This window comes from Mobula birostris, chromosome X (genome assembly GCF_030028105.1).
Source record: "Mobula birostris isolate sMobBir1 chromosome X, sMobBir1.hap1, whole genome shotgun sequence".
NCBI lineage: Eukaryota > Metazoa > Chordata > Chondrichthyes > Myliobatiformes > Myliobatidae > Mobula > Mobula birostris.
The window spans coordinates 58,708,564-58,734,739 of NC_092402.1; the positions used below are offsets into that span (position 1 = coordinate 58,708,564).

Genomic DNA, 26,176 nt, shown 5'->3' on the forward strand with positions numbered 1-26,176 from the left:
CCTTCAGCCCAACTGGTCCATGCCAACCAAGATGCCCATCCAAGCTAGTCTCCATTTGTCAATGTTTTGACCCATATCCCTCTAAACCTTCCCCATCAATATACCTGTCCAAGTGTACTTTAAATGTTGTTAATGTACCTGCCCCAACCGCTTTCTCTGGCAGCTTGTTCCAAATACTCTGTGTAAAAAAAAATTACCCCTCAGATTCCTATTTTCCCCTCACCTTAAACCCATGCCCTCTAGTTCTTGATTCCCAAACCCTGGGAAAAAGACCCCTCACGATTTTATTCACTTCTCAGTCTCCAAGGGAAAAAGTCCTAGCTTGCTCAACTTCTTCCTATGACTCAGGCCCTCATTTTGTGGCATCCTTGTGAATCTCCTCTGCATTCTCTCCAGCTTAATAACATCTTTCCTCTAGCATGGTGACCACAACTGAGCACAGTACTCTAAGGGTGGCCTCGCCAACATCCTGTGCAACTGCAATATGATGTTCCAACTTCTATGACAATATAGACAAAATGCTGGAGGAACTGAAATGGAAATGAACAAACAGTTGACATTTCAGGCCAAGACCATCTTCAGGTCTGAAAAGGAAGAGGGAAGACACTAGAATAAAAAGGTAGGGGGTGGAGAATGAAGATAGCTAGAAGGTGACAGGTGAAGCCAGGAGGGTGGGAAAGGTAAAGGGCTGGGTATAAAGGAATCTGATAGGAGAGGTGAGTGAACCACAGGAAAGAGGAAGGGCACCGGGGGTGGTGATAGACAGGTGAGAAGAGGTAGGAAGCCAGAGTGGAGAATAGAAGAAGAAGGGATGGGGGCGGAATTTTTTTTCACCAGAAGGAGAAATCTATATTCATGCCATCAGGTTGGAGGCTATCCAGACAGAATATGAAGTGTTGCTCCTCCAGCCTGAGTGTGGCCTCATCATGGCACAAGAGGAGACCATGGACTGACATGTCAGAATGGGAATGGGAAATAAAATATTGGGAATAAAATAAAATGGGAAATAAAATATAAAGAGTTCTGCTTTTGGAGCATGGAGTGGAGGTGCTTGACGGAGCAGCCCCCCAATTTACGACAGGTTTCACCATTGTGTTGGAGGCCACATTGGGAGCACCGGACACAACAGACAGATTCACAGGTGAAGTGTTGCCTCACCTGGAGGACTGTTTGGGACCCTGAATGGAGGAGAGGGAGGAGGTGAATGGGCAGCTGTAGCACTTTGGCTGCCTCAAGGATAAGTATTGAGAGGGAGATTAGTGGGGAGGATGAATGGACAAGGGAATCAAGGAGGGGGCGTTCCCTGTGGAAAGTGGGGTGGGGGGAGAGGTAAAGGTGTGTTTTGTGGTAGGATCCCTTTGGAGATGGCAGAAGTTGCGAAGGATAATGTGTTGGATGTGCGAGGCTCATGGGGTGGTAGGTAAGGACAAAAGGAACTCTGTCACTGTTAAGGTGGCAGCAAGATGGGGTGAGCGCAGATGTCCAGGAAATGGATGAGGGCAGCATCAAATGTGGAGGAAAAGAAACCCCATTCTTTGAAGAAGGAGGACATCTCTGATGTCCTGGAAAGGAAATCCACAACTTGGGAACAGATGTGTCAGGGATGAAGGAACTGAGAAAAGGGAATAACATTTTTACAGGAAATGTGGTGGGAAGAGGTATAGTCAAGATACCCGTGGGAATTGGTAGGTTTATAAAAGATATCAGTCAACAGTTTGTCTCCAGAGATGGAGACAGAGAGATCTCAAAAGTGGCGGGAGGTGTCAGAAATGGAACAAGTGCATTTAAGGGCAGGGTGGAAGTTGGAGGCAAAGTTGATGAAATTGACGAGTTCAACATGGGTGCATGAAGCAATGCAGTCATCCATGTAGCAGAGGAAGAGTTGAGGAGCTTCACTGGAACATGGACTGTTCTATGTAGTCAGTGAAAAGGCAGGCATAGCTGGGGTCTATGCGGGTGCCCATGGCTACCCCTCGAGTCTGGAGAAAGTGGGAGGAGCCGAAGGAGAAATTGTTGAGGACCATTTTTGCCAGTTGGAGGAGGGTGGTGGTGGAGGGGAATTTTTTGGTTGTTTTAGTGAGAAAGAAGTGGAGAGCTTTAAGGCCTTCTTGATGGGGGGACGAAAGCGTATAACAACTGGACATCCCTGGTGAAAATGAGGTGATTTAGGCTAGGGAGTTGAGAGTTAGTGAGGAGATCAAGAGCATGGGAAGTGTTGTAGATGTAGGTGGGAAGGGACTGAACCAAGGGGGATAGAATGGACTCGAGGTATGAGGACATGAGTTCAGTGGGGCAGGAGCAGGCAGAGACAATGGGCCTAGCCGGACAGTCAGGTTTGTGGATCTTGGGTAGGAGGTAAAAGTGAGCATTGCGAGGTTAGGGAACTGTGAGTTTGTTTCCAATTTCTGTATTTCTTCAAGGTTGCCTATCCTGGTAGAGATGTTGATGGGAATTCAACAGGAATTGAAGCACAATAGGAAAAAAGCTGCAGGAGTTGTGAAGTTGAAAGAATTAAGGGGAATAAGAATCCAACTGTTGGCGGAATTCGGGATCAGTTGGCATCTCTAGAGGCAGATGGTCAATATTTCCAATCAAGGACATGTTTGTTCTTTGCAGCTTGTTTGTTGCTTCAGACTCTGCAGTTTCATGTGTCTCTCATGAAAGGAGACTGCAGTTTAGGCAGTGTCAATGGAGAAAAACGGGGAATATTTCGGGGATTCACCTTTTCATTGCTTCTCTGTCCATAGGTGCTGCCTGTTCAGCTGACCTGTTCCCAGCATCCTCGGGTGTACACAGCCCATTAGGGGCAATGAACTAACTAAACAGGACACATGGTGAGCAGTTATATGTGCCCCAGAGTCCACAGTGCACACGGTACAAGGTGGCAATAAACTCCACATAAACAGCCAGAGCACGGTCTCATTGGGATGGTCATTCTACTCGTAATTGCCTGCGTCCCATATCTGGGTGCCTGTTTACCGGACTCTGAGCTCATTGTCTGTCCTGGTGAAATGGATAAGGAACCCATCTTGCACCTCCTGCATCATTTGTACCATGACGTCAAACCCGACACACTGACCAACTGGCTAAATACGGACGAAAGCAGCTGTGTTCTTTTCTCGAGGTGCACCTGTTGATCATTGGGCTATTCTGGCTACTTGAGATCAGATGTCCCATTGCCAGATTAAGTCTGTGACACAACTAAGGATTTTACCACCAACTGACACACAGTTGCTGTCAGTACATCACGCCCAATTTCCAAAGGCAACTTCCAAAATAGTTCATTTACTGCCCAGGGCCATGTTTCAGTAGAGCTGTTGGAACTTGTCAATATAGTCAGAAACATGCTGTGTTATGGGTTAATGCACCACTGCTTGGGGAACCTAATGAGAAATCAGTTTCCCAGAAAAACATCTTGTTGCTTACGACAAGAGCTTTGATTTACTGTACATGCTGCCTCGAAAGAACTCAAATGTTACAAGGCATGTTAGCAGGAGATAGTAGGACAGGTGGCTGATACCTTGATCAGTGAGGCAGCTTTTTAAGGAGGAATGGGAGAGGAGAGCGAGAGGGAGGGTGGGGGGGGAGAGGGATAGAGATATATGGGGTCTCTCTCTTTAAACACCAATGATTTTGAATGGAAAATCCTACAAACGGTAGTGTATTTAGCCCAGTACGTCACGGGAAAAGCCCTCCCAACCATTGAGCACATCAACATGAAACATTGCCACAGAAAAGAGGCATCCATTATCAGCGACCCTCACCACCCAGGCCATGCTCTTTTCTCGTTGCTTGCACGAGCCTCAGAACTTGCACCACCAGGTTCAAGAACAGTTACTACCCCTCAACCATCAAGCTGCTGAATAAAAGGGGATAACTACACTTATCACTGCCCCATCATTGAAATGTTCCCACAACCAATGATCCCACTTTAAGGACTCGATCTCATTACCTCATGTTCTTGCTTTTTATTGCTATTTATTTATATTTGCATTTGCACGGTTTGTTGCCTTCTGCACTCTGGTTGACCTTTCATTAATCCTGTTATAGCTACTATTCTATAGATTTGCTGGGTATGCCCACAGGAAAATGAATCTCAGGGTTGTATAGGGTGACATATATGCTGTTTGATAATAAAATACGCTTTGAACTTTGAAACCTTTAAACCAACCACCCCATCATCCGACCTATCGCTCTGGTTCCCATCCCACAGCCAAACTAGTTTAAACACTCCCTAACAGCTCTAGCAAACCTACCAGCAAGGACATAGATCCCTTTCAAGCCCAGGTGTAACCCATCTCTTTTGTACAGGTCATAATTTCTCCAGAAGAAGAGAAGTTTTCCCTGGACATGTTGTTTTTTCACAGGGTGGGGTGCTAAATACAAGGTGACAGATGTAAAAAGGACATCAGGGGCAGTTTCTTCACTCAAAGGGTGGTAAGTATTTGGAATAAGAGAGCCAGAAATAGTGGTTGAGGTGTGCACATTAGCAATTTCACAGTTGCACTGGGAATGTCCCTGGCAGGGTCTTTACATTGACCTCTGCGTATTCTATGTGGTTTAGAACATTTACATGGGGTGTTCCTGAGGGCATTCCATGGGCCATAGGTTCCATTTTGCTTGCTGGCTCCCTAAGCTGTGGGTGAGTTGCTATACCAACGGTGTACAACTGCCCCTGGCCCTACCCTCCCCACTCCATGTTGTTAAAGGGCCGTGAATAGGTTGCATCAGATGGCAGGTATCGACTGTCAGGTGGGCTGAGGAACCCATCGAGACCTGGCCAACCTGGGAGAGACCCAGACCCTTTGTGTCGTGCTTCATTCCATCAAGCAGAAAATGGCACATGCAACCTTTGCATCGAGGCCACCGACCAACAACACCCCTCTGCTGCCCGATTCAATGTCACGGAAGCATAACAATTGAGATGTTCCTTGCTGTGAGTGTGCTGGTGGGTTTGGGACAGGGAGAATGATCTTGAAGTCAGCTGGTACAAGCACGATGGCCGGGAGGGGTGGGGGGTGTGTGCAATGGCCAGACAGACAGGTACAAACTAGCAAATTAGAGTTGTAGAGTTACACAGCGTGGAAAGAGGGCTTTGGACTATCTAGTCCGTGCTGAACATCAATCACCTATTTACACCAATCCCATTTCGTTCTCCCCACAGTCTCACCAAATCCCCCTGCCCCGATTCTATCCCTCACCTACACACCAGGGTCAATTTACAGTGTCCAATTAACCCATCAACCCGCTCATCTTTGAGGTGTGAGAGGAAGCCAGAACACTCAGGGGAACACGGTCACAGGGAGAACTTCCCCCAATTTTTAGTACTTTCCCTGAGGTCCACACTTCTCTTTATTCAGATTTCTGGATCATTGGGATATCTTCTGGGAACCGTAGGACCTGTACAAAAGGGACAAGTTACACCTAAACTCGAGGGGGACCAATGTTCTTGCGGGCAGGTTTGCTACAGCTGTTGAGGAGGGTCTAGGCTAGGGTGGCAGGCAGGGGGATGGGAACTGGGGTGATAGGTCAGAGGGCGGAGCATTTGGTGTAAATGCTTACGCAGTGTGTCAGGAGACTGTGAGGAAGGATACGCAGTAGAAAGGGTTAATACCGCCAGTTAATGGGTTGAAATGTGTTTACTCTAATGCAAGATGTATGAGGAACAAGGCTGATGAACTTAGACATAGATCAGTACATGGAGCTACAACGTTTTGGCCATTAAAAAGACTTGGCTGTCACAAGGACAGGAATGCCTGCTGGATGTACAGAGGTTATTTGGAGAGCACTTACATGGGGTTTTGAATAGGTTTGTCCCTTTGAGGCACGGAAAGGATGGTAGAGTGAAGAGAGGTGACAGAGAGGTGGAGCATTTTGTCAAGAGGAAGAAGGAAGCATGCTTAAGGTCTAGAACTCAATGATCAGGAAGGGCTTTTGAGAGCTGTAAGGTAGCTAGGAAAGAGTTTAAGAAGGGACTTCTAGGAGGAAGAGGCTATGGGAAGGCTTTGGTGAGTGGGATTAAGGAAAACCCCAAAGCATTCTATACATTTGTAGAGACAATCTCCTCCACAATCTCCATCAGAACAGGTGCACCACAAGGCTGTGTGCTTAGCCCCCCGATCTACTCACTTTACACTTATGAATGTGTGGCTAAGCACAGCTTCAATGCCATATTTAAGTTTGCTGATGACATCAGTGTCGTAGGCTGAATCAAAGGTGGTGACGAATCAGCATATAGGAGGGAGACTGAACAACAACAGCCTCTCGCTCAGTGTCAGCAAGACCAAAGAGCTGATTATTGACTTCAGGAGGAGGAAACCGGAGGCCCATAAGCCAGTCCTTAGTAGGGGATCAGAGGTCAGCAACGTTAAATTCCTCAGTGTCATCAACTCAGAGGACCTGTCCTGGGCCCAGCACGTGCAATTATGAAGAACGCATGGCAGCACCTCTACTTCCTTAGAAGTTTGCAAAGGTTCAGCATGACAGCTAAAACCCCAGAAGAAGATGATGGCAGCGAGTAACACGACTAAAGGTGACATCCTCCAGGTGGTTCATGAAACTACTTCTTCCACTTCTTTTACGTCTTCTTTTTCTTTCAAGTGTGGTTCTGCTACTGTTGCAGCCTGTGATCTACGTTTTGATGGTATGTTTTTCGGGCCAATCGAGCGATCTGGCGCTTTGCTGTCTTCAGAAGTATGCGGCCTTGAGGCCACGAAGCCTGTGCACGGGCTGTGACCCTATGATCGACTCCATTCTCACCGAGCTCACCAATTAAAGAGTCAAGGAAAATTGAAATCACCGAGGCGAGTGGGCATTCAGCACTGTTCATGAGCCTCTCACTTGCTGCCGCTGGAGAAAGGTGTCTGTGTGTGACGGTCCCTCTCTCTGACAGGACAGGACGGAAGGCCATGGAAGAAAGCAAAAGGGGAGGAGCACCAGGGGGAGGTGACGGGCAGGTAAGGACATAGGGTGAGAGGGGGAAATGGGAATGGGGAACGGTGAAAGAGAGGGGGGTGGCATTAACGGAAGCTCGAGAAATCAATGTTCATGCCATCAGGTTGGAGGCTGCCCAGACGGAATATAAGGTGTTGTTCCTCCAACCTGAGTGTTCCCTATCAGATTCCCCCTTCTCCAGCCCTGTATCTTTTTCACCAATCAACTACCCAGCTCTTTACTTCACCCCCCGCCCCAGTTTCACCTATCACCCTGTGTTTCTTCCTCCCCTCCCCCCCCACCTTCTCTCTCTGACCCCTCATCTTTCTTCTCCAATCCTGAAGAAGGGTCTCGGCCCAAAACATCCAATGTTCACTCCTTTCCATAGATGCTGCCTGGCCTGCTGAGTTCCTCCAGCATTTTGTGTGTGTTACTTGGATTTCCAGCATCTGCAGGTTTTCTCTTGCCAGCAAGGAATCACTGCGGGATTGGGTTTAAATATAAACTGGAATGACCCAACTATTGGACTTCTTGTAGACATGATGTGAGACCGTAGATTGTATTTAGTGAATGAAGTCTGTGGGAGTTCTGAGGAACCATTACTTTTCATTGTGAAATATGATTGAGATTAAATTATTAAAATGTAATTTCAAGGTTTCTATTGCTGCACACACAGCCCAGAGACGTGCAGCGACATTTTAGAAGTTATAAAGCTTGATATGGAAAAAACTGTTCCCAGTAGCAACAGGGTCTGTCACTAGAGGGTGCAGGGCCGCAATAAACAGAAGGGAACTAAAAGCAACTATTAGCTTCCAGTGGTGAATTAGCTGTGATCCGCAGAGTGCTGCCTGAATGGATAGTGGAGGCGGAATTGTTAATGAAGACTTGGCTGAATTCTTGACAAGGAATATAATGTGTGCCGCTATGGGGGAAGAAGGAGGAATGCAACCCAAGTGCCTAACTGGGGAGTTGGCCCAGATGCAATGGACTCTTACACACAGTGATTCCATGGGAGCTGAAAAATGAATGGAACCAGACGGTACAGGTGATTAGATGGATTCCAGTCCTGCCTGCTGCCCCCTTTTGCATGTTGCTGGGATTGGGCCCACTTTGTAGGAGAGAGCATCATTCATTGGGCCCTGGGTCAAATGGAGCCACTGTCACCCAGACCACTTCAACAGTACCTCCAAAACCTATGCCTTCCGTTTCCATTCCGGTTGCCCTCCCAATCACACGCCCTCCTGACTGGGAAATATATCAGCATTCCTTCATCTTCGCCGGGTCCGAATCCTGGAATTCCCTCCCCAACAGCACCTTCACCAGGAGGACTGCAGCGGTTCAAGAAGGTAGCTCATTCCCACCTTCTCAAGGGCAATTATGGATGGGCAATCAATGCTGGTCTTGGCATGTGCCCAGGTACCTAATTCTTTGCCATAGAACATATCTGAGAAAAAATATTTACATAGGATGCTGCCAGGATTCAAGAGAATTTGGGGGAAAGGGAGAGGTTGGGAAGGATAAGACTTTATTTCATGGAGCATATGAGACCTGAAGGGTGACTTAAAGATATGTATAAAATCACGAGGGGCATAGATAGGGTGAATGCACAGAGTAGTTATTCCAGGGAAGAGGAACTAAAAACTAGAGGGCTCAGGTGAAAGATTTTAAAGGATTTAAAAGGGATAACTTTTTCATTCAGAAGGTGGAACCCAGCTACGCAGAGCGACACAATGCTGCAGTGAGTAGAGCTGCTGCCTCACACCTCAAGAGACCCGTGTTCAATCTTGGCCACTGTAAATTGCCCCTAGTGTGTTAATTGGTGGCAAAAGAATGAAAGGGAGTTAATTATTTTAGATAGGTTGGTAGGTGAGAGAGAACATGGGACTAATTGGATTGTTGTGCTGGGAGCTAGCACTAACCTGATGGACTGAACAGTCTCCATCAATGATGAGCAAGTATCTCTCCCAAACCCAGTGCCCATATAGTGTGAGATTCAAATGACTGTGTGATGTAGACAATAGACTTTTCGTACCACCAAAGTGTTTTCCAAAGTAGGCAACAGCTTCTGCAAGTGCATTCCAATATGTCTCAACCCCACTAACCTACATTGGTGTCATCTCACTTCAAAGTTCAAAATACATTTATTATCAAAGTTTGTATACATTATACAACCTTGAGATTCGTCTCCTTACAGGCAGCCACAAAACAAAAACCCCAAAGAACCCATTTAAAAAAAAGACCCACAAACACCCAATGTGCAGAGAGAGAAAAAAAACAAATCAGGTAAACAATAAAAGTAAGCAGAGAGCATTCAGAAGGAAGGTGTGTCCACAGACACGAAGCCCGGAGCAGACGGAGCAGGCCCTCGGCCTCAGCTCAGCACATAGCAGAGCACTGGGCAGAACTGGCCCAACCCTCGCCTCCGATCTCGACACTCTGCCTTTTCAATCCATCTGGCCCAGTGACTAAATCATCCAAGCATCGGGTTGTCCTCGCTCGAAGACTTGAGCCCTGTCACATTGATACGCTCTCGGCCTGGGTCTTGCAACCACGTTTCAGACTGCACCCGACCTTTCCAAATCAGCCCAACATTTAGGCTGGTCAAACTTCACTCTCAGTTTAGCTGGACCAGCCCCGAATCTGCCTTCCCTCTACTCTGCTTGCCTCGATCTTGCCTCGAACATGCCTCAACCTCGCGTTCACTTGCTTCGACCCTTGATTCAGCCTCGCCTTCACTCATTGTTTGCAGTGATTGTTTACCATATTGGTTTACCATATTGTTTAGCATACATGTGGAGGGATGAATGGGCAAGGGGGTGACATAGAGAATGATCCCTGTGGGGCTGGAGGGAAAGATGTGGTTAGTGGTAGGAACCCATTGAAGATAGTGGACATTATGGAGAATGTTCTGCTGGATGCACAGTGCAGTATTCAGCCCTGTCAAGCTCCATTAAAGGAGGATACAAGAGGCACTGATAGAGTAGACAGTAATGTCCACTATCTTCAATGGGTTCCTACCACTAACCACATCTTTCCCTCCACCCCCACGGGGATCATTCTCTATGTCACTCCCTTGTCCTTTCATCCCTCCCCACTGATCTCCCTGGTTGGTACTTAACCCTATAAGTGAGACAGTTCTTCCCTCACCATTGTTCAGGGCCCCAAACAGTCCTTCCAGGTGAGATAATATTTCACCTGCAAGTCTGTCAGAGTCATCTACTGTATCTGATGCTCTCGGTGCAAGCTCCTCTACATCCGTGAGACCCACCGTAGTTTGGGGGATTGCCTCGTCAAGCATCTTCACTCTGCCTATCACAAAAGGCGGGTTTTTATCCAGTGGCCACCCATTTTAATTGTACTTCCCATTCCTATTCCGACATATTGGTCCATAGCCTCCTCTACTGTCGCAATGAAGCCACTCTCAGGTTGGAGAGGCAACACTGATTTTCGATTTAACTTTCAGTTATTAAAAGTTCAAAGTTCAAAGCAAATTTATTATCAAAGTACATATTTATCACCATATACTACGCTGAGATTCATTTTTGCGGGCATTCACAGTAAACATAAAGAAACACAAAAGCATTAATGAAAAATTGCACACAAAGAAGGACAAACAACCAATTTCTCCCCCTCACCCTTGTCTATTATTCCATTCCCCATTCTGGCTCCCCCCTTACCCATTCTCTTCTCCTCACCTCCCTCTGGTGCTCTTCCTCCTTCCCTTTCTCCCATGGTCCACTCTCCTCTCCTATCAGATTCCTTCTTCTTCAGCCCTTTATCTTTTCCACCTATCACTTCCCAGTTTCTTATTTCATCCTCCTCCCTCATCCACCCATCTACCCCCCTCCCCTGGTCTCACCGATCACCTGCCAACTTGTCCTTCCCCTCCCCCCACCTTCTTACTCTGGCTTCTTCAAAGATTCAAAGACTCAAAAAACTTTATTGTCATTCTAACCGTACATCAGCTCTGCAGGGCAGAATGAGATAGCGTTTCTCAGGAGCAGTGCAATCATAACATAACAAACGCAACACTAAATAATAAACATAACAATAAATAGTAAAACACAACAGCCACATGTCAGTCAAATCAGTTATAAGTGTCCAGTGCAAGTTAAAAGTGTCCAAAGCAGAGTCAGGTAGAGCAGTTATTTTGCGGTCTGACTGCCTGTGGGAGGAAGCTGTTTAGTAGCCTTGTGGTTTTAGTTTTGATGCTCCTGTAACATTTGCCTGATGGCAGAAGAACAAACAGTTCATGGAGAGAGTGTGAGGGGTCTTTAGTGATGTACCGTGTCTTCTGGAGGCATCGACTCTGAAAGAGGTCTTGGACAGAAGGTAGGGAGATCCCAATAACCTTCTCTGCTCCCCTAACCACCCTCTGCAAGGCTTTTTTGTCGACAGCACTGCAGCTGGAGTACCAGGTTGTGATGCAAAAGGTCAGCACACTCTCAACCACGCCTCTGTAGAATGTAGTTAAGATGTTAGTGGGGAGTGATGCTTGTTTAAGCTTCCTCAGAAAGTGCAATCTCTGCTGGGCCCGTTTCACAATCCCAATGGTGTTCCTGGACCAGGTGAGATTGTCCGAGATCTGCACCCCAAGGAACTTGATGTTTTCCACTCTCTCCACTGTGGAGCTGCTGATGCTGAGGTGTGTGTGCTCAGGCTGAGACCGTCTGAAATCGACGATCATCTCCTTGGTTTTGGTGACATTAAGCAGCAAGTTGTCATCCCTGTACCAGCTCTCTAGGTGTTTGACCTCCTCCCTGTACATTGTTTCATCATTTTTGCTGATGAGCCCCACTGTGATATCATCTGCAAATTTAATGATCAGGTTCTCCTTGAATCTGGCTGCCTTTCCAGTCCTGATGAAGGGTCTCGGCCTGAAATGTCGACTGTTTATGGCTCTCCATAGGTGGGGCTTGATGGGCTGAGTTCCTCCAGCATTTTGTGTGTGGTGCAAAGGGTGACGGTGGAGGTGGATATCCTGGTGGCTTCTAAGAGGCTCTTAGACACATGAATGTGCGGGGAAGGGAGGGATATGGACATTGTGTAGGCAGAAGGAATTAGTTTAGTTTGGTGTTTAATCACAAATTCAATTAGTTCGGCACAGCATTGTGGGCTGAAAAGTCTGTCCTGTGCATGTAATGTTCTGTGGACTAAGAGGGGCAAGTGGTCAGTTCAGGGTAAAATCTCAAGTTCCCACAGCCTGGACCCATGAATGGCTGCCTTGGACAGGTGCAGGATCAAAACTACCAGGAGATCCTTCGATCCAACCCTTTCCACACCAGGTGACCAAGGACTCGAGCATGGTGCTGAAGTGCAACGAAGGGAAGCAGCGCCTCAAACCTGCACCTCCCCATACTCCCACTCTACATCACTCATATTTGACTAGGATCACTGCTGCCGTCTGCTGGTTTCCATATGAAACACGTCTCTGGGATGACTGACCATTCACGCAGTGGAGTAGTGTGTACAGCAGAGATCTGGGGACACTTGTCTGAGCAGGACCTTGCCTGTAGGTGGCACTTTATGTCCAGGAGAAGCCCTCAAATTAGACTTTACAAGTAACTCATTCTTTAACTCCAGACGTACACTCAGTAGCCACTTTATTAAGTTCACCTGTACACCTGCTCGTTAATGCAAATATCTAATCAGCCAATCATGTACCATCAACTCAATGTAGAAAAGCATGCAGACATAGTCAAGAGATTCAGTGTTTGTTCCGACCAAACATTAGAATGGGTAAGAAATGTGATCTAAGTGAAATTATTGTTGGTGTCAGACAGGGTGGTTTGAGTATCACAGAAACTGATGATCTTCTGGGATTTTCATGCACAACAGTCTAGAGTTTACAGAGAATGGTGTAAAAACAAAAAGAAACATCCTTGTTAACGAGAGAGGTCAGAGGAGAATGGCCAGACTGATTCAAGGTGGCAGGAAGGAAACAGTAACTCAAATAACCACGTGTTACAACAGTGGTGTGCAGAAGAGCGCCTCTGAATGAACGATATGTTGAATTGTGAAGTGGATGGGCAGGAGAAGACCACGAACATAGGGAATGACCTCAGTGGCCACTTTATTAGTAACTTCTGTACGAATGAAGTGGTCACTGAGTGTATTTCTCTGATACTTTTGCTACAAAAGATACTTTAAGAACAAATGTTTAACTCCCGGAGATGCTTTACCAGCAGGTGAGAATTCACCCCTCAGCATAGTGCATGGCAACGCAGGGGGGAAACATGTGGGGCCACTGCTTCACCGCTCCGGCAAAACTGGTTCAGTGCTGACATCGGTTGTTGTCTGTGCATTGAGTTTCAACACGAGGACATTTTCAAGAGGCAGTACAATCACTGAGGATCCTCAGCATCTGCAACATGCCCTCTTCACGGGATGGAGGTTCAAGAGCCAAGAGACCCACGTTCAATGTTCTAGGAACAGCTTCTTCTCCTTCGTCATCAGTTCTCTGAACGGCCCATGAACCTGCCTCATTATTCCCCTGCCACAAGGATTTTGGTACCACTTCCCTTTAAGTGCGAACCATCTCATTTGGACAGGTGCCGCAAAACAACAAATTTCATGCATATGTCAGTGATCATGTGACTTAGCACAGCCAGGAGCAGCTGTTCAGATGGGGAGGTACCTTAGACTGTTCACTCGACTGATATGTCTTATCAACTTGTGCATCTCTTTCAAGTCACCCCTTACCCTCCTTCACCCTGAAGAGAAAAAGCCCCAGCTTGCTCAACCTCTCCTCATAAGACACGCTCTCTAATCCTGGCAGCATCCTGGTAAATCTCCTCTGTGCCCTCTCTAAAGCTTCCACATCCTTCCTATAATGAGGTGATCAGAACTAAACACAATATTCCAAGCGAGGTCTATAGAGATGCAGCATTACCTCACGGCTCTTGAACTCAATCCCCAGGCTAATGAGCCGACACATCATATGACTTTTTAACAATACTATCAACTTTTGTGGCAACTTTGAGGTATTTATGTATGTGGACCCTGAAATCCCTCTATTCCTCTACATTGCTAAGAATTGGTAGTGTAGTGGTTAGCGCAAAGCTGTTGCTTGGGTTGGAGTTCAGAGTTCAGCTCTGACGCCGTCTATAAAGAGTCACTGTACATCTTCCCCGGGGAATGTGAGCATTTCCCCTCCAGTTTCCTCCCACAGTCCAATGACATCCCGGCTAGCTTAATTGGTCATTGTAAATTGGCCCTACATACAAAGTCAGGAATCAAAATGTTGAGTGTGGTGGGTCTAATATTCTGAGTTGCGTATATTTCAATGCAAGGAGTGTTGTAGGAAAGGCGTATGAGCTCAGAGCATGGATCAGCACGTGGAATAGTCATATCATAGTCATACTTTATTGATCCCGGGGGAAATTGGCTTTCGTTACAGTTGCACCATAAATAATAAATAGTAATAGAAGCATAAATAGTTAAATAGTAATATGTAAATTATGCCAGTAAATTATGAAATAAGTCCAGGACCAGCCTATTGGCTCAGGGTGTCTGACCCTCCAAGGGAGGAGTTGTAAAGTTTGATGGCCACAGGCAGGAATGACTTCCTATGACGCTCTGTGTTGCATCTCGGTGGAATGAGTCTCTGGCTGAATGTACTCCTGTGCCCAACCAGTGCATTATGTAGTGGATGGGAGACATTGTCCAAGATGGCATGCAACTTGGACAGCATCCTCTTTTCAGACACCACCGTCAGAGAGTCCAGTTCCATCCCCACAACATCACTGGCATTACGAATGAGTTTGTTGATTCTGTTGGTGTCTGCCACCCTCAGCCTGCTGCCCCAGCACACAACAGCAAACATGATAGCACTGGCCACCACAGACTCGTAGAACATCCTCAGCATCATCCGGCAGATGTTAAAGGACCTCAGTCTCCTCAGGAAATAGAGACGGCTCTGACCCTTCTTGTAGACAGCCTCAGTGTTCTTTGACCAGTCCAGTTTATTGTCAATTCGTATCCCCAGGTATTTGTAATCCTCCACCATGTCCACACTGACCCCCTGGATGGAAACAGGGGTCACCAGATATAAGAAATCAGGAGGGCTAACAGAAGGCATGAGGTTGCTCTAGCAGAGAAGATGAAGGAGAATCCTAAGGGCTTCTACAGATATATTAAGAGCAAAAGGATAGCAAGGGGCAAAATTGGTCCTCTGGGAGATCAGAGTGGTAATCTATGTGTGGAGCTGAAAGAGATGGAGGAGATCTTAAATGGACTGGTCAAAGAACACTGAGGCTGTCTACAAGAAGGGTCAGAGCCGTCTCTATTTCCTGAGGAGACTGAGGTCCTTTAACATCTGCCGGACGATGCTGAGGATGTTCTACGAGTCTGTGGTGGCCATTGCTATCATGTTTGCTGTTGTGTGCTGGGGCATCAGTCTGAGGGTAGCAGACACCAACAGAATCAACAAACTAATTCGTAATGCCAGTGATGTTGTGGGGATGGAACTGGACTCTCTGATGGTGGTGTCTGAAAAGAGGATGCTGTCTAAGTTGCATGCCATCTTGGTCAATGTCTCCCATCCACTACATAATGTACTGGGTGGGCACAGGAGTACATTCAGCCAGAGACTCATTCCACCGAGATGCAGCACTGAGCGTCATAGGAAGTCATTCCTGCCTGTGGCCATCAAACTTTACAACTCCTCCCTTGGAGGGTCAGACACCCTGAGCCAATAGGCTGGTCCTGGACTTATTTCCTGGCATAATTTACATATTACTATTAACTATTTATGGTTCTATTACTATTTATTATTTATGATGCAACCGTAACAAAAACCAATTTCCCCTGGGATCAATAAAGTACGACTATGACTATGACTAGCCTGCTTCTTTTGCTCCATACTGTAAGCCAGTGAGTTCAGAGGCATCGTTGCAGAAGTGGAAACACATTTAAGCCATTTGTCTGCACTAAGGAGAGGGGCTCGCTCCACCTGTTAAGGTGCAGTTGGTGCTGTGGCAAGTTGCTGGCATCCCCCAACTGGTGACAAGGAGAGGTGGGCATCACGGTGCGGGCTCTAGCTCTGCAGAAGTCCAGAAGTCCATACCAGTCTCTCTCCAGAGCACTGGGGTCAGCTGCTCCAGGGAAGGAACTTTGCACATCAGCACTGGACAGTCTCCTGTATGTTCTCCTGACCACTTCCCACTGAAAGGATGTCCGAGAGGTAATGTTGAAGCTCTATAGGACCCTGGTCAGACCCCATTTGGAGTACTGTGCTCAGTTCTGGTCACCTCACTACAGAAAGGATGTGGAAACCATAGCAAGGGTGCAGAGGAGATTTACAAGGATGTTGCCTGAACTGGGGAGCATGCCTTATGAGGATAGGTTGAGTGAACCCGGCCTTTTCTCCTTGGAGCGACGGAGGATGAGAGGTGACCTGATAGAGGTGTACAAGATGATGAGAGGCATTGATCGTGTGGATAGCCAGAGGCTTTTCCCCGGGGCTGAAATGGCTAACACGAGATGGCACAGTTTTAAGGTGCTTGGAAGTAGGTACAGAGGATATGTCAGGGGTAAGTTTTTTTACGCAAAGAGTGGTGAGTGCATGGAATGGGCTGCCAGTGACAGTGATGGAGGCAGGTACAATAGGATCTTTTAATAGATGCCTGGACAGGTACATGGAGCTCAGAAAAATAGAGGGCTATGAGTAAGGACATGTTCAGCACAGCTTTGTGGGCCAAAGTATTGTGCTGTAGATTTTCTATGTTTCTAAAACGCTAAGACCTAGGAGCAGAATCAGGCCATTCAGCCCATCAAGTCTGCTCTGACATTTGATCATGGCTGATTTATTTTCCCTCTCAACTCCATTCTTCTGCCTTCTCCCTGTAACCTTTGACACTTGCTTATTCAGAACCTGGACACCATAGTGGAGTTGTTAGTGTGATGATATTACTGCTCAGAGTGTTGCAGAGTTCAGAGTTCAATTCCGACACCATTCTGTAAGTAGCTTGTACGTTCTCCCTGTGGAACGCATGGGTTTTCTCCCTGTGCTTCAATTTCCTCCCACAGTCCAAAGGCGTACCAGGCAGGTTAATTAGCCATTGTGAATTATCCCATGATCAGGTTAGGTTGGAGTTGATCAGGCTTGTCGGGGGTTGCTGGGGCAGCATGGCTCGAAAGGCCAGAAGGGCCTACTCCGCATTGTAATGTGAAATAAATAAATAACCTATCCCTTCTGCTTTAAATACACTCAGTGACTTGGGATTCACCACACTTTGGCTGAAGAAATTCCTCCTCATCTCATTTCTAATCTGAGACTGTGCCCTCTATTCTGAGACTGTGCCCTCTAGTTCCAAACTCCCCCACTATAGGATATGTCTTCTCCACATCCACTATATCTAGGACTTTCAATATTCAACACGCTTCAATGATCGAATATTTAATTCTATCGAGTACAGAACCAGAGGGATAGGTGTGGGAATGGTGCTGGGATTAGTAAAAAAAAAGAGATTAATAACAACTGAATTGGCAACCTGAAGCTTTTATTTGTTATATTTACAAAATAGTTAAAGGTGTGCACGTCTATACAACTCCATCATCCACATACCTCAATATACAGATACAAAAATACATTAAGCTTCTTACCTGTACCTCTACCATTTACCTGCAAGTGAGCTAGCCATTGTGGGGGTGGGGGGTGGGGGAAAATAAATCAGATTTATGCTAAGAGTTGTTCATGAGGTGCCAGGTGCTGTCATTGGACCAAATTATCTGGAGGAATCCAGTTAACGTTTCAAGTGGAATGGTCCTCGGCCTGAAACGTTAACTCTGTTCCTTTCTCCACAGAGGCTGCCTGACCTGCAGAGATTTCCCAGTGTTGTCTGTTTTTATTTCAGATTTTTGGCATCTGCATTTCTACAGCAATATTCTGCCGTCCCTCCTGCCTTCTCCTTGTGTCTTCACTTTCCCTTTCTTCTTGTATCTAAGATTTAAAACCTGTTCAATATATGCCACAGCTAACAAAGAAAACCAGGCAGAAAGGTATGTTAAGAAATTCAGACCCTTGTTGTAAATTATAAGACCTTTATTTTTATTCTTGGGCTCCTGAATGGTTTAAGGGCCCAAAATGATTCAAGTGAGGGGAGGTTGGATCCCTTCAATGAATTAGGTTTGGTTTAATTTCATTGACTCTATTACCAACCAAAGATGTAACCAAGCAGAGACTCAAAATGGTTCCATTATATTCCCAGCAGATAGGATACCAGTGAACCAAACACCTCTGTTCAGTCCTGTGCAGTCCAATGCACTAAATCACAGCTACTCTCTCCTGGATCCACAACATTTCTCAATGATCACACTGACAAGGCAAATCTCCTTCATTCCCACTATGAAATATTCATTTGAGCAAATTGCATTGTGTTTGCTTGTCACACGGAGTAATTCACATAGTTTGCATGCTGTGAATACAGAATTTAATCTAAAGCATTAAATGTGGCCAATTACTTGAGATTTCACTGCCTGCATTTGATACCATTTGTCCAGCATACCTCAGGCAAGCTCTCCAATAGATATATATGATCACATTAATACATCACATTGTCAAATAGTAAAGGCTTTAATTTAGACCTGGGCGCAGAAGCTTAGGTGTGGTGTGATATAAACATTACAGGTGAGGTGTCTGCAATAAACAGTGTCAAGAAATTCTAATACGGCCATTGGAATTCTCGATGAAGTTACATGTTCACTCCCGATAGACTTGTCACCAGTTGTGATTAAATAGCTTTGCATTCAGCAGTCTGGCCGGTGTTTATCTCCTGTTGTGGAAAGGCTAAAGTAAGATCTCCTAGGATGACATGCAGTACTTGTAAAGTATCACTGCCTCCCAGTTAAATAGAAACTTTCAACAACTGTACAATTAGCACCTGTAAATTGCATGCAAGATACTGCTCATTCCTAGAATATACTCCAGATATTTGTCAATGTCAGTCAAAGTATCACAGGGTAGTGTCAGAGCAAAAAAAATCTGTGCCGTAATATCTCAGCAGAATCAATGTGTGTGACAGATCAAAGGCACTACACACACATCTTAAAGGACACATTGTGTGGCTGGGAGAGGCTGTGAAAGAATACAAGGGTGTGTGCTAAACTAGTTAAACTAGGGGCTCTGACAAAGCAAAGGGTCTAATAATATTTGGAATCGAGTAACATGGAGCCCAAAGGGTTAAGGTTCCAATGAGCCAAAGAGTTTGATGGGAATGTCTGCCTTGGCTGGCTCACTTCTTCGATCCAGATGACTTTGTGGAGGGGCCCATCAACATTGGCGACTGGTTTTTATGAGTTATCTTAATCTGGAAGAGTCACACAAAAGAAGGCTGTTAGCAAGTTAAACTTGGTGAGTGATTCAATGATTTCACTGCACCTGACAATCTCACTGCTCATGAAAGCTTGGAAAGACTTACATCTCCTGGCTACATCCTCACAAGCAACTATACTGCGAGTCATGGATCAATGCTCACCAGAGTGAGACCACCCAAAACCATCCCATACAGAACCCATTTGATTACCAGGCCTAGAGCATCTCGGTACAGCATAGTGGACTTTGGAATGATCATCACCCCTGGTGGTGGTTTGATGAAGTGTGAGTGTCTAAAAGGGGAACTGCTTCGACAATTGTCGCTGAGTTGAGCCACCAGGACCTTCGGAGACCTTCCACCGAGTTTCATTGGTTTGGATATTGATTGGCTGTGAATGGGGTTTGAGGGCCCCAGGAGAAAGCGAATGCCCAAGAGCGAAACCGATCAGGAGATCATCCACACCCCCACCCCAACCCCGAGCGACCCACCCCCACCTGCCTTCACACTGGGTGACCAAAGATCAGGAAGGTGGAGGCTTGAGGAGCAACCCCTTCAGATGCTCAAACAGAGACTGCAACCCCTCACACTCTGTATATACACAATATACTGACTCCCCCCAGCCACACAAACAGCTGGGGCTAGACGGGAGTTGAGGACATGGGACAGTAGTGGAAGGTGAGGAGGTGTTCCGAAGACACAGCACTCCCACCAATGAGGCAAAATGTCAGGTCAAGTCCCCCCTCCGGAGAGACACCCACACAATCCAGGTCGGCATTTCTGAGCAGTCGCAAGGGAGTGAAGCAGTGCCTGTCGGCCTACATCCAATCCGTGCCAGGCTGCTGGCAGTGTTGCCGGTGCTACTGTGGCATGGGCTGAGCTTTGTCTTACCACAGGGGCTGTCACTCAGTCAGACAGGGTTGGGGGTGGGGGGGGGAGTGTGATGTCGGATGGCGGGAGCTGTGACTTACGGTGCATGGAGGTTGGACCCAGGGCTCTCCGTCAATCTGCATTGGCAGTAGTCGCTTGGTCCTGAAGGGGAACGAAAAATGGTCAAAACTAGGCAAGGTGCGGTACCGTCAAATCTGTTGAATGAAAGAAGCTCAGCGAAAGGGTTGTCCCGGTGGGGTTTGGCCCAATCAGGCTGCTCGCATTCTGTTACCTGATGGTGACCTCGGTGCACTGAGCCAGTCGCGTGCCGGCACTCTTCAGGCCTGCGTAGATCTGCCCCATTTCAATCACCCCTTCCAGTCCTACCACTTCCAGCAGCTGGTCGCTCAGCTCTGCAAAAGAGAAACATTGCAGCGAGTCCTCTTTGCACGGACCACTCTCGTGCATCGAGCTAGAGCCCTCGTGGGCGGCAGCAGGTGATGTGGTGGCGCACTGCGGCGGTGGGCAGCGGGGGGAGGGAGGGGAAGCGTGCGCCGTTTCTGATGGGAGGGTGAATCACATGACACAGCGAGCATGTGACATCTGGCAGTGTTTGTGCATTCACCTCACGCGCAGCAGGCCTGGAACATCTGTAGCTGTGGGTCTCAAGCGTAACAGCCTGGGAGGGCTCCTACCAGCAGAGAAAGTGGGGACCCTGTAGCTGGAAAAGGAGATGGCCCAGAGTGACACAGCTCAGTCAAACCAGCCTCCCCTCCATTTCCACCTAGACTTCCCACTGTCTCGGTAAAGCAGCCAGCAGAATTAAAGTCCCCTCCCGCCCGTGACATTCTCTCTACTCCCCCCTCCCATCGGGCAGAAGTTACAAAAGCTTGAAAGCACGTACCACCAGGCTCAAGGACAGCTTCTATCCCACTGTTGTAGACTATTGAGTGGTCCCCTAGATGATCTCTTACCCTCACAATTTATCTCATTTTTCCTAACACTATATTCTGCATTCTGGTATTGCTTTTCCTTGTGTTACCGCAATGAGATGAAATGATCTGTATCGAAGTTTTTCATTGCGTCTTGGTACTTGTGTCACTAACAAACTAATCTACCAATTACAATTTGCACCCACTGCTCAGATTCACACAGCTGTTGGTTCGACAGCTCCTTGAAAGTGGCTATGCCAGCAGATTGAGTGGCAAAGAAGCACGGTGGCCTTCATTGTTCAACGTACTGAGTGTAACGGCGAGCAAGCCATGCGGCAGCCATGTAAAGCTTTGGTTAGTTCACACTTAAGAGTATCGTGGGCAGTTTTGGCTGCTCCATGACAGGATGTGGAGGCTTTAGGGAGATGCTGCCTGGATTAGATGGTATGAGCTCTAAGGAGAGGTGTGACAAGCTTAGGCTGTTTTCTCTAGAGTGCTGGAGGCTGAGGAGAGACATGAGAGAAGTTTATAAGATTATGAGAGGCGCAGATAGAGTAGGGAGTTAGAATTTTTTCCCCCAGTATTGAAATGTCAAATGCCAGGGGAATGCATGAGAGGGGGAAGCTTAAAGGACATGTGCGGGGAGTGGTGCATACGTGGAATGGGCTGCCAAGCATGGTGATCTAAGCGGATACAATAGCAGTACTTAAGTGACCTTTAGAGAGACACAGAAATAAACAGGGAATGGAGGGAGATGGGTCATGTACAAGCAGAATAGCAGAATAGATTAGCTTAATTTGGCATCATGTTCATCACAGACCTCATGAGCCAAAGGGCCTGCTCCTGTGCTGTACTGGTCTCTCTTCTCTCCGAGCTAAGATGGTGTGTGTGCAGTCCGCAGGTGCGCAGTGTTGTCAGAGGGGAGCTGACAAAATGGTGGATGGCATCCTTGTCTCTTGGTGGCCCAGTAAAGAGTACCAAACCCTTTGCTTAGGAGCAGCGTGGAGCTCCCTCCTCTCCGGGTCTTGGACAACTTCCCTCGTAACTGGCCTGACTATCGGAAGATTCAGCACCCACTCACATCACCGGCCTATGGACGATGTGGCTACACACAGGCAGGCTGATTTGCTCATCCATCATGCACTAGGCACTTTCTTTCAAAGTCACTTGGTGGGTGGTAACAGAGAAGAAACAGAATCAGGAGGAGGCCATTCAGCCCATTGTGGCTGCGCGGCCATTCAATAAAAGTGTGGATGTGCTTTTACCTCAGTGCCATTTTTCTGCACAATCTCCATATCCCTTGATTCCCTTAATATTCAGTCTATATATTCAATATATTAATCTCTGAATTGAACTGAATACACGAATACACCCAGTGACCGAACCTCTTGGGGAGAGAATTCCAAAGATTCACTACTTCTAGATGAAGAAATTTTCCCTCATCTCAGTCCCGAGTGTCCCGAGGGGCCAAAGGGGAACTCCTCTCACTCTGGCTTTCTCTAGCACCCCCCTGCCACACCCACTCCTACAAAGACAGATTGTATCCCACACTCATGAGAAATTCTGCAGATGATGCAAATCCAAAGCAACACACACAAAGTGCTGGAGGAACTCAGCAGGTTAGGCAGCATCTATAGAAGAGAGGAAACAGTCAATGTTTCGGACCGAGACCTTTTATCAGTCCCAATGAGGGGTCTTGCCCAAAACGCTGACTGTTTACTCTTTTCCATAGGTGCTGCCTGGCTTGCTGAGTTCCTCCAACATTTTGTGTGCACTGTAGCCCACCCTGCCTCCCAGTGACCCCTCCCTGATCTCCACACCACCCCCAATCACCAGCCAAGATTTCAATCTCTGTTCACTTTGTGACCCCCACCCCCACAACCTCGCCCTTTCCTACCCAACTGCAACCTCTCCATCATCACTTTATCAACACCTCCCTTCAACCCCATAATGCATGGCTTCTTCTGAGGGCAGCTGCAGACTCCCACTCACAGTGCATGCTGATTTTTCTTGGAGGCATCCGAGGTCAAAAAACATTTGGACAGTTACGTGGATAAGAAAGGTTTGGAGAGATGTGGGCCAAACGTAGGCAAAAGGGGCTAGCTTGAGTGGACATCTTAGTTGGCATGGACCAGTTGGGCAAAAGGCCTATTTCTGTGCTCCATGACTCTGTGACTACCAACTGAAGATTGGGTCCCTGATTCCCAGGCAGCAGGCTATGGTATTTGCCTCAATGGATCCACTGAGCCTTCTAGACAAAGCTGGATACTTGCCTTGCTTTTCACCATGTTTGCTCACCTTGCACACATGACTTCAGAGCCTCGGAGTCCGTTATGGCTGCATAGGTTTTGTTTGGCAGGGGCTTGCTCTCTCCTTTCTTGTTCTCGCCCCACAGGTTTGAGCCCCCGTGCATGCTGGGAATGTTGAGGATGGCGATCCCCTCCAACGAAAGGTTGCTCAGGTCTAAAAGGGTCCCACAGCACTGCAAAGGGAAGAATGAACACGATTAAGGGCACCCAAAGGAACACTGCCTTTAAGACGGGGGGGGGGGGGGGAGGTTTGGTTAGGGAGAAGACTTCCAACTCCAAGACACTGGGTGGTCTCATCAGTGCATCAGTGCCCAATGCGGGTATGTGGACAGGGGATTGGCCTCCTCTCCTAAACCTGTGAGAGGCTGCCTGACCATCCCGGCAGGCAAGGAACACTAGTCCAGGAGGTTAACTGACACCCCACCACAGTCATGACCTGGTGCGGAGGCTCCAATGCACAGGATTACAAGGGGCTGCAGAGGGTCGTAGACTCAGCCAGCTCCATCACAGGCACAACTCTTCCCCCTGTCGAGGGCATCTCCAAGAGGTGGCGCCTCACAATGGCGGCATTCATCATTAAGGACCGTCACCATCCGGGATGTGCCCTCTTCTCGTTACTACCATTGGGGAGGAGGAACAGCAGCCTGAAGACCCACACTCAATGATTCAGGAACAGCTTCTTTCCCTCCAACATCAGATTTCTGAATGGTCAATAAACCAGTGAACACTACCTTGCTGTCCCTTTTATTGCACTATTTATTTTTGCAATTTTATGTCTTTGCACTGTACTGTTGCTGCAAAACAACAAGTTTCATATCATAAAAGACAGTGATAATAAAGCCGATTCTGTTCTCTTGAGTGGATTATTGGAGATAAGGTCTAAAGCCTTTTCGTAAGCTCTGAACATCTTTGTTTGTGTGTGGGAGGATTGCTCATGATCCCACTCACCAAAAAATATACTCCAGCCCATTTTAGACACGACTCTGTCCTACATAGATAAAGGAATATGACAGATGCAATATGACTTATATATGTACCCTCAAATTCAGTGCAGAAGACTTCATCCCTCAAGTCTGTCTCACCATTGTAAGATCAGTGCTGATCTGATAGTCACACCTGGCAACTACTTGCATATTCAGAATCTACCTGCTTCTGCTTTAAAAATTTCCAAAAATATTCACTGCTCAAAGAAGAGAGTTCCAAAGACTCAGGAGTCTTTGAGAGAGACCATTTTGCCTCATCTGCATCTTGAAGTTGGCAACCACTTTTAAAAAAATTGTGACCTTTAATTCTAGATTGTCCTACAAGAATAAAAGCCTTCTCCATGCCCATCCTGTCAAGAGCCCCCAGGATCATACACATTTCAATCAATTCCCCTCTCAACTGACCAAACTCTAACAGATGCAAGTCTAGCCTGACCACCCTCACTTCCCATCAGATAACCTGCCCATTCCTGGTATCTCTTGTTTAATTCATTCCAGGGACATGGGCTTTGCAGGCGGACCTAGCATTTATTGCCTATCCACAGCTTCCCTTCAGAAGGTGTTTGAGAGATGCCTTCTGGAACCACTTGAGGTGTGGGTATACCCACAGTGCTGTTGGGGAGTTCGTTCCAGGACTTTGACCTGGTGGAGAAACGGATATACACTATATTCCCAAGTCAGAATGGTGTGTGGCTTGGAGGGCAACTTCCAGGAGGTTATTTTCCCTGAGCATTTGCTGCTCTTGTCCTTCCAGCTGGTAGAGGCAGTGGGTTTGTAATGTCTAAGGAGTCTTGGTAAGTTGCTTCCGTGCATCCTGTGGATGGTGCAAACTGTGCGCTGATGGTGGAGTGAGTGAATGGTTGTGGCTGGGGTGCCTTTCAAGTGACTTGCTCTCTCCTGAATGGTGTCGAGCTTCTTGAGTTGTGGAAATGAAGAGTGTTCCATCACACTCCTAACCTGAGCCTTGCAGATGGTGGAGTTAGGAGGTGAGTTTCTCACCGCAGGATTCCTAGCCCCTGACCTGCTTTGGTAGCCACACTGTGTAGAAGGCTACTCCAGTTCAGTTTCTGGTCAATGGTAACCCCAGGATATTGATAAGACCATAAGACATGGGAGTAGATTTAGACCATCCAGCCCATTGAGTCTGCTCTGCCATTCTATCATGGCTGATTTATTTTCCCTCTCAACCCCATTCTGTTGCCTTCTCCTTGTAACCTTTGACACACATACTTTTCAAGACCCTATCGACCTCTGCTTTAAATATACTCACTGATTTGGCCTGCACAGCCGTCCATGGCAGATTCACCACTGATAGTGGGAGATTCAGTGATGATAATGCCATTAAAGGTCAGGGGGTGATAGCTGGATTTTCTTGTGCTGGATATCATCATTACCTGGCACTTGCGTCCCGTGCGTGGTATTTGTCACCACCCAGCCCAGATACAAGTGAGACTGCAGATCCTGGAGATCTGGAGCAGCACACAAAATGCTGGAGGAGCTCAGTGGGCCAGGTAGCACCTATGCAGGGAAACGAACAAGCCAAAGTTTCAGGTCGGGGCCCTTCACTGAGTTCCTCCAGCATTTTGTGTGTTGTACCTATCAGCCCAGGCCTGCACGTTGCTCAGCTCTTTAGATGTGAACTGCTTCATTATCAGTCCAGTAACCTTCTCTGAACTGCTTCCAGTGCATTAACATATTGCTGGTATGGTCTCACCAATGCATAACCTCCCTACTTCTATAGCCAACTTCCCTCAAATAAACACTAACATTCTGTTATTAGCTTTCCTAATTACTTGCTGAACCCACACAGTAGCTTTCTGTTAATCATGCATTGGCAC

At 47.1% G+C, this 26,176-nt stretch overlaps 1 protein-coding gene across 6 annotated transcripts in view; it reads right to left on the reverse strand.

Moving 5' to 3' along the window:
- Window positions 1-17,431: 17,431 nt before the first annotated feature.
- The window catches only part of LOC140191922 (diacylglycerol kinase beta-like), a 159,008-nt gene continuing 150,263 nt past the window's right edge, over window positions 17,432-26,176 (reverse strand). For all 6 annotated transcript variants that reach the window (XM_072249796.1, XM_072249795.1, XM_072249791.1 and 3 more), the window contains 4 exons: window positions 23,345-23,528; window positions 20,407-20,527; window positions 20,216-20,276; window positions 17,432-19,241 (listed from right to left, as the gene is read on the reverse strand). In XM_072249796.1, the coding sequence (XP_072105897.1) occupies window positions 19,167-19,241; window positions 20,216-20,276; window positions 20,407-20,527; window positions 23,345-23,528 (441 nt within the window). In that variant the 3' untranslated portion in view covers window positions 17,432-19,166. The remainder of the gene's footprint in view (window positions 19,242-20,215; window positions 20,277-20,406; window positions 20,528-23,344; window positions 23,529-26,176) is intronic.